The sequence below is a fragment of the Carlito syrichta genome, unplaced genomic scaffold (assembly GCF_000164805.1).
Source record: "Carlito syrichta isolate Samal-C Ts95f unplaced genomic scaffold, Tarsius_syrichta-2.0.1 Scaffold315850, whole genome shotgun sequence".
Classification (NCBI taxonomy): Eukaryota; Metazoa; Chordata; class Mammalia; order Primates; family Tarsiidae; genus Carlito; species Carlito syrichta.
Window position 1 is genome coordinate 72,593 of NW_007259946.1, and position 14,199 is coordinate 86,791.

Consider the following 14,199-nt stretch of genomic DNA (forward strand, 5'->3'; position numbering starts at 1 on the left):
CAGGCGGGTCCCAACCCCGCGGGCTCAGGCAATCCACTCACCTCAGCCTCCCAAAGGTGCGGGATTACAGGCTGAGCCTCCGAGCCTGGCGATTTTTTTTTTTTTTGAATCGGAGCCTCACTCTGTGACCCAGGCTGGAGTGCAGTGGCACGCTCATGGTCACTGCAGCCTCGATCTGCTGTGCTCAGATCCTTCTACCTCAGCCTTCTAAGTAGCTGGAACTATAGGTGCATGCTACTACGCCCAGCTTATTTTTGGATTTATTGTAGAGATGAGGTCTTGCCAAGTTACCCAGGCTGGTCTCGAATCCCTGAGCTCAGGCAGTCCTCTCGCCTCAGCCTCCCAAAGTGCTGGGATTACGACTTGAGCCACCGTGCCCGGCCACAGCTTGGTGATTTTTAGTGTATCCATCACGGGCCATCAACACCACTATCTATTATAATTCCAGAATATTTCTACTTCCCCAGAAAGAAACCCCCTAATTCCAGGTCTTCCTCCTCCCAACCCCTGGCAACCACCAGTCAATGTCCTGTCTCTACGGATTTGCCGTATTTTAGACAGTTCATATAAGTGAAACCGCACAGTATGTGGCCTTCGGTGTCTAAATTCCTCCACTGGGCATAGGGTCTCCAAGATTCGTTCACATTGTAGCAGGAAGTAGGACTTCACTCCTTAAGGTTGAATAATACTGTGTTGCATGGATAGACCACATGTGTATCCGTTCACCAGCTGATGGACGTTTTTGTTTCCACCTTTTGACTATTGTAATGCTGCTGTGAACATTTATGTACAAGTTTTGGTGGGGACATAGGTTCTCAGTTCTGTTGGGTGTCTACCTAGGAGCGGCCTTACTGGATCACATGGTAACTCTGTGTTTAACTGTCTGAGGAACTGCTGGACTGCTTTGCACAGCGCTGGATAAGTTTACATTCCCACAGTGACGTGAGGGTTCCAAGTTCTCTATATCCCTGCCAACTCTTGTTATTTATTTATTCATTATTATTATTGTCTTATTATTAAATTAAAAATAATTTAAGTAAGGGTTCCACTATGTTGTGGCTGGAGTACAATGGCATGATCATGGTTCACTGTAGCCTCCAACTCCTGGGCTCAGGGTATCCTTCCAACTCAGCCTCCCGAATAACTGGGATTATAGGCGTGCACCACCACGCCCAACTAAATTTTTTTTTTTTTGAGTTGGAATCTCACTCTTGTCGCACAGGCTGGAGGGCAGTGGCACACTCACAGCCATCACAGCCTCGACCTGCTGGGTGCTGGCGATTCTTCCATCTCAGCCTTCAGACGCATGCCACCATGCCCGGCTAGTTTTTGTGGTTTATTATAGAGACGAGTCTCACCAAGTTGCCCAGGCTGGTCTTGAACCTCTGGGCTCAGGCAGTCCTCTCGCCTCGGCCTCCCAAAGTGCTGGGATTATAGGCTGAGCCACCTCACCTGGCCATAATTTAAAAAATTTTTGTAGTGTCAAGGTCTTACTATGTTGCCCAGGCTGAAACTAATTCACTTTTACTCCATTTTAGTGATCACCAGGGAGGTGGGCTGGGAGGCGAGGACCACACTGTGGACGCTGCCAGCTTGCTCGTCTCAGGAGTGCTCGGAGGAGAAGGGCTGAGCAGTGGCTGCCATGCACAACAGAGGCTCCCACCAGTGTCCTAGCTCCCATGACCTGCCCTGCCTCTGTTTCCCTATGTGATGCCCCTCTGTGTCCCCTAGATGACCTCGTGGAGAAGAGGCCGTGTGCGTGGAATTCCTCCCGTGTGTGCATATGTCGACCTGGCATGTTCTGTGGCGTGTCAGCCACCAACTCCTGTGCCCGCTGCTTCAAGCACTCCGTCTGCCCAGCAGGGATGATAGTCACGGTCCCAGGTCAGTGTCCCCACCCTCAGCCCGGGACCAGGATCCGTGCGGCCGCTGTACCCCCACCCTGGCGCACTCCTGGCTTCCGACCCCCTGCTTCCTGGAGCCTGTTGAACACATCAGATCTCCTTTCTCAACGGGCCAGGGATGCCTGGCACCCAGCGCCTCTGCTGCCCAACCCGTGCCTGTGTTCCAGGCAGAGACTCTGGCCTGCAGCCTAGTCCTGACTAGAGGAGGTCTAGGGTTGGTTTGGGGCTCATGACCGAAGTTCTCTGAAGCCTCACAACCAGGAAGGGAACCCCAGGTTTCTGTCCTGGGAGCTTCCTGAAATACTGGGGCTGGTTTTCCGTTTCAGATTTGGGGCACTGAAGTGCCAAGAGGTGCCAAGAGGTCAGGCTCTGGGCTCAAGGCTGAGAAACTTGGGTTTCTTTTCCAACTTTCTGTGTGACCTCAAGAAAGTACCTTACCTCTCACTTCTAGTTTTCTGACAGTACAAGGGTGTGGGGAGCTCATGGCTAGAGAGGGGTAAGGGCCACAAATTCTGTCTGGGTGGCCTGAGAATACCTTTCAGAAGGGAGGCACGAGGAATGCGTGGGCCTTGGACCATAGCTCATTTGGGCGTTATGGCTACAGAGCGCATGGGGAGGGGGAGAGACAGGATCAGAGGTAGCCTCAGCTCCCAGCACCAGCCCCCTTGCTTTCTGGGTCTGCCTTTCTTTCAGGTTCATGGATATGCGTGCTTCTGCCCACCGGGCCTTTGCCTGTGCTGTTCCCTCTTTCAGGGACACCCTTCCCTCCGCGTTCACTCACTCAAATCCCATTAGTCCTGAGCTCTTGGTCCAAATGCCACTTCCTCGAGGGGCCTTCTCTGACCTCACCAGGGAAGCTTGTAGCACCATGTCCTTTGCCAATGTGGGTGCACACACACCTGTCTCTGTTTTGGTTTGATCAGTGCCTGTCTCCTTCCCTCGACGGGAGCTTCATGAGAGCACAGGCAACCCCCTTGTACCTGACCTGGTGCCCGGCACGGTGTCTGCTCTCCACAGATACTCATTGAATGACAGGGAGATCCCAGTGGGTAGGTGGGATTCACACCTGGTCAGACTCCTCTCGGGTCATGGAAGAGCACTCTGCTGAGGAAGCAGCAGCCTCCCCACGCCAGGGGCAGAGGGGTTACCTGGAATCAGCGGATACCTGGGATCTTGCAAAGATTTACAGTTTTGGGAGCACATTCTCACCCGGTCTCTGGACCTCAGCCTCCCCATCTGTAAAATGAGGACGTGTAACTGAAGGCCTTGGGGACCTTTCCAGCTCAGAAATCCTTGCATCTCTGTGACAAACACCTTGAGTTTACAACCAGGCATAAGGCAGGCTTCCGGCGGGAGGAGCTGCCTGGGTGGTGTTCCTGAGACTGCCACATGGTGGCACCAGAGGCCTACCTTTGCTCTCCTGGACCCGTGCCGGCCAAAGAGGTGCTCCAGGTCACACATGTAGCCCTGGAGCACTTAAAATGTGGCTGATGGCCGGGCACAGTGGCTCACATGTGTAATGCCAGCACTTTGGGAGGCTGACGTGGGAGGATTGCTCGAGCCCAGGAGTTCAAGACCAGCCTGGGCAACGTAGTGAGATCTTGTCTCTACGATCAAAATTAGCCAGGTGTGATGGAGCACGCCTATAGTCCCAACTACTCGGGAGGCTGAGGCGGGAAGATTGCTTGAGCCAGGAGGTTGAGGCTGCGGTGAATCATAATTGCGCCACTGCACTCCAGCCTGGGTGACAGAGCAAGACCTTGTTTTTTTAAAAAAAGCAAATATCCTTTTTCTCTCTCTCTACTTTACTTTCTAAATAAATTATATTTTCCTAAAAAAAAAAAAGAAAAAGTCCAAGTCTGCAGTAAGTGCTGCAAGTGTATAACACGCACCAGATTTAAAAAACTTAGTATGAAAAAAGGGTGTAAAACATCCCATTAATTATTCTATCTTGATTACCTGAAGACATCATAATGTGTTAGGTTAAATAAGCATATTATTAAATTTTTTTTTCTTTTGAGTCAGAGTCTCACTGTCACCCAGGCTGGAATGCAGTGGCATGCTCACGGCCACTGCAGCCTCGACCTGCTGGGCTCAGGTGATCCATCCGCCTCAGCCTTCCAAATAGCTGGAACCACAGGCGTGCACCACCACACCCAGCTGATTTTTTGATTTATTGTAGAGATGAGGTCTCACCATGTTGCCCAGGCTGGTCTTGAACCCCTGGCTCGGGCAATCCTCTCACCTCAGCCTCCCAAAGTGCTGGGATTACAGGTGTGAGCCACCGAACCCAGCATTATTAAGATTAGTCTCTTTAAGAACAGCCTGGGCAACTTGGTGAGACTTCCACTCTACAATAAAAAAGAAAAAAAAATTAGCCTGGTGTGGTAGTGCATACCTGTAATTCTGGCTAGTTGGAAGGCTGAGGCGGAAGGATTGCCTGAGCCTAGTAGGTCAATGCTGGGGTGACCGTGACTGTGCCCTGTACTTTAACCTGGGCAACCGAGTAAGACTCCAACTCAAAAAAAAAAAATTAATCTTATGGCCGGGCATGGTGGTTTAATCCTGTAATTCCAGCAGTTTGGGAGGCCTAGGTGAGAGGATTGCCTAAGCTCAGGGATTCAAGACCAGCCTGGGCAACTTGGTGAGACCTCGTCTTTACAATAAATCAAAAAATAAGCTGGGTGTGATAGTGTGCACACCCAGCTACTTGTATTTCCAGCTACTTGGAAGACTGAGGTGGAAGGATCACCTGAGCCCAGCAGGTCGAGGCAGCAGTGGCTGGGAGCATACCACTGTATTCTAGCCTAGACAACGGAGTGAAACTCCAACTCAAAAAAAAAAAAATCTCACTTGTTTACCTTTTGTAATATGGTTTCTAGAACATTCAGATGCACAATTCACATCCTGTTTCTGCTGGATGACACTGCTTTACGACGGCTCCGATCTTGCCTGCCAAGCCGTGGCTCACTTTCGGGTTCCCCTGCGGGGTCCCCCACAGCCTGCTCTCAGGGCTTCAGTTTTCCCAGCTGTCAAATGGAAAGTTGTTACTGCTCCCGATTCAGCCTGCAGTTAAGCTCCACGCTAAGCGCCTTCACAGGCGACCTCCCTTGAAATCCTCAAATCCCTATAAGGTGAACTGTATTAACCCCATTTTCCAGGTGAGGAAGTTGAGGTCCAGAGTTGGTAGGTAAATTGTCCAAGAACATAGAACAGGGAATATCCAAGCTAGGATTTGAATGCCAAGCCCAGGTCTTGTCACTCTGCCGTGCAGCAGATACACAGGAGAGGTTAGTATCACCCATATCCGCCTCGGAACCCTCGGAGTGTAATCCCACACATACAGGTCACCTTCAAAGTGACAAGACAGGAGTCTCAATGGGGAAGAGAACATAGCATTTGCTGTACATCACATGGTGTGCCGGACACCTCACATTCTTCCGTTTATCCTGATGACAGCCTTGTGAAGCCTTGTCATCATCCTTTGCCTCACCTGGCAAAGCTGGGACTTGGAAGGCCAGCTCAGGGGCACTTGATGGAAAATGCCTGTGTTTTCCGGTCCACTATGCTTCCATCCAGGATACTTCAGGGCTCTTTGGGTTGCAAGTAACAAAATCCCAAAATTTGTAGCACATATAACTGAAAAGCCTGGGGATAGTTCTGAGTAGCTTCAGGTATAGCTGGGTCCAGGGACTCTGTCTTTCTCCATCTCCCATCTCAATTTCCTTCTGTGTTGGTTTGTCTGTAGGACACTTACCAGCAGCTTTAGGCTTCCTGCCCAATCCCACCAGAGAAACCGCTTCTCCTTCCTACGTTTTCAATACCCAAAACCAAACCTTGAAATTGCATCTGCTAGGCATGGCCAGGGTCATATGTCCATCTCTGAACTGGTCCCCCGTGGCCAGAGGGGTGGCATGGCTTGATTGGTCTAGCCTGGTCCCGTGACTCCACCCAGAAGGGGCTTCAGTCAGTCTGAGTCCCTAACCACAGACACTGAGACTTGGGGAGACTAATTCCCCAGGGGAAATTGGGCTGCTTTACTCCGGGGGGAGCGGGGAGCTGGTGCCCAGCCTCTGCAAACAAACCCCAGGTGTCTGCTGCATTTTCCAAGTGCCCGATCCTGATTCTGGCTTGTAGTAGTGAAGGTATATTCCTGGTGATCTTGGGCTCCTTGATGCCAATTCTGAAGGCACCCCATCCCCCTGCAGGCACCGCAGAGAGGAACACGGTCTGTGAGCTGCCTTCCCTGAGTACCAGCCCTGCCTGCACCAGCCCAGAGGACTGCAAGGAGCCCACCAGGTGACTCCCCTGCCCTTTCTTCACCTTTCCCCAGATGAGGCTGTCTCCCCCACAGGACACCCAGGGCACGGCTGGGCTGAGGGGCAGGTGGGGTCCGGCCTGCGGTGTTGGGGCTGCAGGGTGTCCTCTGCCAAGTGCACAGATCATCTGTTGTCCTTGGTACATCCAGTCCTGGAACAAAATCCAGAAGGCCTAGAAAACACAGCCCTTCTCCCAGGAGTGAACAACGGGTCTGCTGGACACTGGACAGAGAGTCTGGGGACCCCTTCTCTATAGAAACTTCTCCCTGAACACAGGCATCTCTTGCCCCACTGGGAGAAACATCATTCCCATCTCTGGCTTCTTCTCTAGTGCCACCACCCCTCTGGCCAAGCCCTCCCTGATGTCCCCCGAAGTCTCCAATGCCAGGACCACGCTGCTAAGAGGGGATGCCCCCCTCACTCAGGAAGATGCTTCTCAACTGATCAGGGCACCCAACTCTCCCTCCTCTGCGGAGAAACCGAGTTCAGGTCCAGGTAACTTCCCTGGGAAGCTGCACGGCGTCTCCCTGGGTATCCCACGGGTGGATGGCCTGTGTGTGGTGGTGGTCGGGCCAGGCGGGTGCGAGCTGAGGTCTTTTCCCAGTGGGGAGAGAAGAGTGTCTCAAGGTCTCATCTCCTGGGGTTGAAGGACTCGAGGGCCCAAGGTTGACCCAAAGTGGTGTAATTATTTCCCAGACACACTGAGAGCCTCCTGTGCACCAGGTACTGGGGTGGGGACTGGGCGCTGGGTCCCACCCTGCTGTCATGGGGCTCACAACGGGATGGCCCAGCCCTGCCCTGTTTGCTGGATGCCCTCCTGATTCCCATGGCTGGGGTCGGGCCTCAGCCTGTCCTTTCTGTTGCTGAGTAGCCCTCCGTGGCGTAGATATATCACACTCTCAACAGTTTTTGGATATTTGAGTTGTTACCACTTTGGGGCTATAAGGAATAAGGAAGATTAAGTCCAGGTGGGTGAATGTATGGTTCACTTCCCTTGGGTTGGTTATTTTTTTTTTTTTGAGTTGGGGTCTCACTCACCCAGGTTGAAGTGCAGTAGCATGATCACGACAATCATGGCTTACTATAGCCTTGACCTTCTGGGCTCAGGTAGTCCTTCCACTTCAGCCTCCCAAGTATCTGGGACTACAAGCCCATGCCACCACACCTGGCTAATTAAAAAAAAAAAATTTATAGTGATGAGGCCTAGCTATGTTGCCCAGGCTGGTCTCCAACTCCTAGGCTCAAGCAACTCTCCTGCTTTGGCCTCCCAGGGTTGACTTTTAAAACTGATTTGTGCCAGGCGCAGTGTCTCACGCCTATAATTCCAGCATTTTGGGAGGCCAAGGTGTGAGGATGGCCTGAACACATGGGTTCAAGACCAGTCTGGGCAACCTGGTGAGACCTTATCTCTATAATAAACCAAAAATTAGCTGGGCATGGTGGTGCGTGCCTGTAGTTCCAGCTACTTGGAAGGTTGAGGTGGAAGGATCGCCTGAGTTCAGCAGGTTGAGGCTGCGGTGACCATCAGCGTGCCACTGCACTCGAACCTGGGCAACAGAGTGAGAGTCCAACCTAAACCCCCCCCCAAAAGTGATTTGTAGGGCTTCCTAGAATTCTGGGTTTGAGCCTTCAGTCCTGTCATTGGTTCAGAACATCTCCTGCCTTGTGGTTTGCCTTCTCTTCCCTTCATGGTGCCTTTCGATGGAGGGATGTTTTTCCTTTCAGTGTGGTCAAATTGATGAACCTTTCCTTTATGGTGCTTTTTATGTTCTGCTTTGAAAGTCTTTCTCCAGAGAATCCTCAAAAACACCCTACACTCATTTTCTAGGATGATTATTGCTTTTCCTTCATGTTTAGATCTGCTGTGCACCTTGACTTTAATGCATGGTGAGGCAGTGGGCATATTTCAAATTGTCCAAGTGTACCTCCAGCTGAATCACGTCGTGTATCAGATACAGTGTCCTTTCACCACGTTCTACCTGCCATCTTTTTTGGTTTTTTGTAGAGATGGAGTCTTACTATGTAAATCAAGGGTCCATATGTGTGTGTCTACAATTCTGGACTCTATACTGTCTTCCGTTGGTCTTATCTATTCTGTGTGAATACCACATTGTCTTTAATTACTGTTGTTCTTTTAACAAATCTTGATAGAACTCAAGCAACTCGTGCAACCCTATTCTTGGACAGTATATTCAATATTCTTGGTAATTTGCATTTCTATATACATTTTAGAATTGACTTTTTGAATTCCACAAACTGTCCTATTGGGATTTTTTTCTTTTCTTTTTTTTTTTGAAGTGAAGTCTCATTCTGTTACCCAGGCTCAAGTGCAGAAGCATGATCACAACTCACCTCGAACTTCTGGGCTTAAGAAATCCTCCTGCCACAGCCTCCCGAGTAGCTGAGACTGCAGACACACACCCGAATAATTTTTTTGATTTTTCTGTAGAGACGAAGTTTTGCTATGTTGCCCAGGCTGGTCTTGAATCCCCTGGGCTCAAGCAACCCTCCTGCCTCCCATCTCCCAAAGAGCCGGGGTTACAGGCATGAGCCAATGTGCCTGAACTCTTGGGATTTTGGCAGGGATTGCAATGCATCTATAGGTCAATTTGGGAGAATCTACGCTTTACCATATTGAGTCTTCCTATGCATATACATAGGTTAGCTCTGTGTTTATTTGGGCCTTCTTTAAATTCTCTCAATGTTTTGTGATGTTTAGCTGTTGAATATTTCTGATGATGATGTAAGTCATGTCTTTTTCAACATTTCCTGTTCTGACTATTGTTGGTATTATTTTGAACGATGTGAAATTGCCAATTTTTGACCTACAAAAACAAGAATCTCATGTGGTCCAACCTAATACATAAAAATCTAGCCAGGCGGGGTGGCTCACGCCTATAATCCCAGCACTTTGAGAGGCAGAGGTGAGAGGATTGCCTGAGCCCACAAGTTCGAGACCAGCCTGAGCAACATGGCGAGACCTCGTCTGTACAATAAATCAAAAAATTAGCTGTGCATGGTGGCATGCGTCTGTGGTTCCAGCTACTTAGAAGGTTGAGGCAGAAGGATCACCTGAACCCAGCAGGTGGAGGCTGCAGTGACTGTGAGTGTGCCACTGTACTCCAGCCTGGGCGACGGAGTGAGTCTCTGACTCAAAAAAATAAAAATAAAAATAAAAATCCAGTTGACTGTGGATGTAGTGACATTATATCCAACTACCTTGCTGAACTCACTGATCGACCCAGTAAGACATCCATGGATTCTTTGGAGTCTCTGTGAACTCTGTGATCCCATCTGTGATATCCTCCTTTTTCTTTCTTTTTTTTTTTTTTGTTGAGTTGGAGTCTCACTCTGTCGCCCAGACTGGAGTACAATGGCCGCTCCGGCGATCCTTCTGCCTCAGCCTTCCAAGTAGCTGGAATTACAGGCACGTGCTACCATGCCTGGCTGATTTTTTGATTTATTGTAGAGATGAGGTCTCGCTGTAGGCAAGTCTCGAACCCGCGGGCTCAGGCAATCCACTCACCTCAGCCTCCCAAAGGCGCGGGATTACAGGCTGAGCCACCGAGCCCGGCTTATATCCTCCTTTTTCAAACTTATTGCTTTTATTTCTCTTTCTTGCCTTACTGCATTGGCTAGCATCCCCCATACCACACTGAGTAGAAGCTACGACAGTGGACATCCTTGCCTGTGACTGAGCTCACAGGGAAGCTGCTGTCAAATATTTGAATGGGGAAGTGACACAGCCAGGAGGCTGGGGAGAGAGAGGGCTCTGGCACGGTGGCCTCGGTGGGGCGGCTGGAGGCAGGGGCCAGTTAGGGGGCAGTGCCCCCTCTGAGCCTCAGAACTCCCTGCAGGAGCCAGGGCTGACCTGATGTGCAGGGAGCTTGGGAACTGGCCATGGCAGTGGGGGGACTTCAGGGATGCGGGAGACCAAGGCCTTTGCCAGGCTGGCCTGCTTGGAGCTTCTCTGCTTCTTTTTCCAGAGCAGCCCTGCCCACAGGGGTCGACGAGCTGCAGGAAGCAGTGTGATCCCGACTACTACCTGGACGGGGCCGGCCGCTGCACAGCCTGCGTGACCTGTTCACGAGGTAGGGTCTTGTCCTCCCTCCTAGGGTTCCTTCCAGGGAGTGTGGGGGTCTTGGAAGAGAGGCTGAGCGTCTGTGGGGGGGGGTGCGGGGGCTGTCTTTGGTTTTGGCTGTTCATCCCCCAGGAGCCTAGGTTTTCCTCTGGGTTTCTGAACAGTCAACTTCCAGTGACTCCCCCTCACACTTGTGGGCTTTGATGGTGGTCACCCCATTCCTGAGAGCTTCCGTTCGCTTATTCTTTCATTCAAGGAAACATTTAAAAATCATCTACCTGTTCCAAGCTCATCTCATTAATTTTTGTAATTACCCTATGATGCAGGGATTGCCATTGTCCCCATTTTGCAGGTGAGGAAACTGAGGCTGTGGGAAGAAGTCAGGGAACTTCCAAAGGCCACAGGTTAGAGTTTGGAGCCAGGCAAGTCTGCTGTCAGGTTCTAGGCTCTTGCCACCTACTAGTTGTTCCTACAAGTTGCTTCGGACAAGCTCTCAGTGAGTGACTGCTGCATACATAGCAGGATTAGGACATGGGGCTTTCCCTGGGGCCAGCCTGATGCAGCCTCCCAGGGCTACCAGCATCTGTGACATCCTGAGGGCCACACAGGGTAGGGAGAGCTGCCCAGTCCTCAGGCACCATGGCTGTTAGAGGCCCCAGCGGCTGGTGGAGGCCACTGAGAAGATGTGATTCTGTTTCCTTAGCTGGGATTTATTTTAGGCAGCAATGAGGACTAGAGTCAGGGAGGCCAGATAGGAAGGAGCACTCAGTTTGTCATCATTGGAGGCGTCTATCCCCGTTACTAAGGCCGTATAGCAAATTTCCCCAAGACTCAGTGGTGAAAACAAGACGCTCTTTGTACTCATGGATTCTGTGGGTCAGAATTCAGACAGAGCACTGCAGGGACAGCTCGCCTCTGTGCCACAGTGTCTGGGGCCGATGCTGGGAGGCCCAGAGGCTGGAGGCTGGAGTCCTCTGAAGACTTATCCATGTGCATGTCTGAGGGCTGGTGCTGGCTCCTGGCTGGGCCCCAGCTTCTCTCCATGTTGGCCTGTGCTTGGCTCACCTGGGGCTTCCTCACAGTCGGGCAGCTGCGTCCCAAAGGCAATGTCTTGAGAGAGAGAGAGACAGCAGCCATATCTCCTTCTACAATCTAATCTCAGAAGCCACGACTTTCCATCCATCGAGGCAGCCATGAGTCTCACTCAAGATGGAGAGGAGGTCAAGAGTCGCACCTCTTGGTAGATAAGTGTCAGGCTGTGAAAAAGCAGATAGACCAGAAGTATCACTGTAGCCAGTTTTGGGGAAATACCCTCTGCCAGCACCACCGTGACAGAAGGAGACACAGAAGTGGCAAGGATTTCTTCAGCTCTCCCAATGGGAGCCCTGCGGGCAGGGGAACTGAGCCCCGTGGCTGGGACTGGGACTCTGGAGCCTTAGTGTCTGGTGCAGATCTTGGCTCTCCCACTTGATAGCTTATAAACTCAAGCAAGTTTCTTAACCTCTCTGTGCCTCAGTGTACTCACCTGCAAAATGATCATAACAGTGAGTGGCATCTCTCTCGGAGAGTAGTTGTGAGAATTAAATAGGACATTGTAGGCTGGTCAGGGTAGAAGGATGACAATACTGTCTCACACACATTCAGTTATCTTAAGAGTTACGATCATCATAGCTGTCATTGTCCCAAATCATCTTATTCCAGCCGACATCCTCTGCACAAATTCCTCCAACCCTGCCTAGCTCCCTCTCTCTGGTGGTTTGGAGAAGGGACAGCTGGGTCAGCCTAATCATGCTAGGTCTCTAAGTATCCTGCTGAGTGAGAAATGTTTACTTTTTATTTATTTTTATTTTTTATTTTTTTATTTTTTTTGAGTTGGAGTCTCACTCTGTCACCCAGACTGGAGTGCAGTGGCCGCTCCCGGCCACCGCAGCCTCGACCTGCTGGGCTCTGGCGATCCTTCTGCCTCAGCCTTCCAAGTAGCTGGCACTATAGGCGCGTGCTACTGCGCCCGGCTAATTTTGGATTTATTGTAGAGATGAGGTCTCGCCAAGTTGCCCAGGTGGGTGGTCTCGAACCCGTAGGCTCAGGCAATCCACTCACCTCAGCCTCCCAAAGGCACTTTTTATTTTTTAACGCAATGGGATTCAGCTGTGTTGCCCAGGCTGGTCTCCAGTTCCTGGCCTCAAGTGATCCTCCTGCCTCTGCCTCCCAAAGTGCCGGAATTATAGGTGTGAGCCACCGCACCTAACCATGAAATGTTCTTTTTGAGTAAGTCATATTTGCCTCATCTACTGATGGAGGAATCCCATTTCACCTGTAAAAAGAGCATGCGGAATATTCCCAAACATAGACAACTGCATCCTTGCACTTTTTCTTTTGTAAAACCTGTAACATTTGATTTTGTTTTTTGCTTTTGGGGGGAAAAGAACTTCTTATCATTGAACATTTCAAACATGTTCAGATGTAGAGAGACGGAGATGGAGAGGGCTGTCCCCCTGCATCAAACAATGATCAAGTTATGGCCAGTCCCAGCTCAGGCACAGTGCCTGTACCCTAGCCCCATGCCCTGAGGGATCCTCCTTCCCCCTCCCTGTCCCCTGGGGGTGTCCTCCTTCTCTTTCTCCCCATCCCCTGTGGGGTCCTCCTTTTCCCCCTCCTCGCCCCTTGGATGGTCCTCCTTCCCCCTCGTCCCATCCCCTGGGGTCCTCTTCCCTCTCCCCGTCCCCTGGGGCATTCCTTCTCCCCCTCTCATCCCCTGAGGGGTGCTCCTTCCCTCCTACTCCGTCCCCTGGGTGGTCTTCCTTCTCCTTCACCCCGTCCCCCGGGGAGTCCTCCTTTAGCAGCTTTGGAGGTGTGGCCGATAGGCGGCAAACTGCACACATTCAAAGTGTGTGATCTGCCAGGTTTTGACAAATGCACACAGTCGCGCAAGCAGCCATCCCCCAAAAGCTTCCTGGGGCTCCCCATCGTCCCACCCACCACCTCTCGCCCTGCCCTGCCTTCATTCCCCAGCCATCAGCTGCTCACAGTCACCATGAAGTTGTTTGCACTTTCCAGAATCTTCCGTAAACGGCATTACAGAATGTCTTCCTTTTCTTCCTTCTTTTCCTCAGCACAGTCAATCTGTTGGTCGCCCCCTGGGCTACTGCTTCTCTATCCTCCTGGGGACTCTCAGGACCCCCTGCCCTGGCATTCTGATCCTTCCCCGTGACCCCTCTCTGTGTCCCCTAGAGGACCTCGTGGAGAAGACGCCGTGCACGTGGAACTCCTCCGGCGTCTGCGAATGCCGACCCGGCATGTTCTGCGCCACGTCAGCCACCAACTCCTGTGCCCGCTGCGTCCCCCGCCCCATCTGCGCACCAGGGACACTCATCAAGGCCCAGCGTAAGTGGTCCTCACCCCCGACTGCAGGGTGGAGATCTGTGCCCCTGCTGCTGTGCCTTGCCCCTCCCCCAACTGTGCAAATGACCTTCAACCCTGGCGGGTAACCAGGTCAGGTTTGGTCTTGGATTCTTCTTTGAGTAGCTAGACTCAGTGAACGAAATAATAAAGTCCAGATCTGGCGTTTTAGTAAAAGGTTCTGATTATTACTATTTTTAATTTTAGGGTTCAGGTCTTGCTCTGTCACCCAGGCTGGAGTACAGTGGTGTGATCACTGCAGCCTCAAACTCGTGGGCTCAAGTGATCCTCCTGCCTCAGCCTCCTAAGTAGTTGGGACCACAGTTGCCACCACCAAACCCAGCTAATTTTTAAATTTTTTGTAGAGAGAGGGTCTCACAAGCCAGGCTCGGTGGTTCAACCTATAATCCCGCACTTTGGGAGGCTGAGGTGAGTGGATTGCCTGAGCCCGCGGGTTCAAGACCTGCCTGGGCAACTTGGTGAGCCCTCATCTCTA

The 14,199-nt window shown here is 51.3% G+C and overlaps 1 protein-coding gene across 1 annotated transcript in view; it reads left to right on the top strand.

Moving 5' to 3' along the window:
- TNFRSF8 (TNF receptor superfamily member 8) overlaps positions 1-14,199 on the top strand; it is a 57,132-nt gene that overhangs the window by 19,706 nt on the left and 23,227 nt on the right. Inside the window, exons 3-7 of the mRNA XM_008073458.1 lie at positions 1,732-1,884; positions 6,113-6,203; positions 6,555-6,718; positions 10,189-10,314; positions 13,536-13,688. Coding sequence (XP_008071649.1) covers positions 1,797-1,884; positions 6,113-6,203; positions 6,555-6,718; positions 10,189-10,314; positions 13,536-13,688 — 622 coding nt within the window. The 5' untranslated portion in view covers positions 1,732-1,796. The remainder of the gene's footprint in view (positions 1-1,731; positions 1,885-6,112; positions 6,204-6,554; positions 6,719-10,188; positions 10,315-13,535; positions 13,689-14,199) is intronic.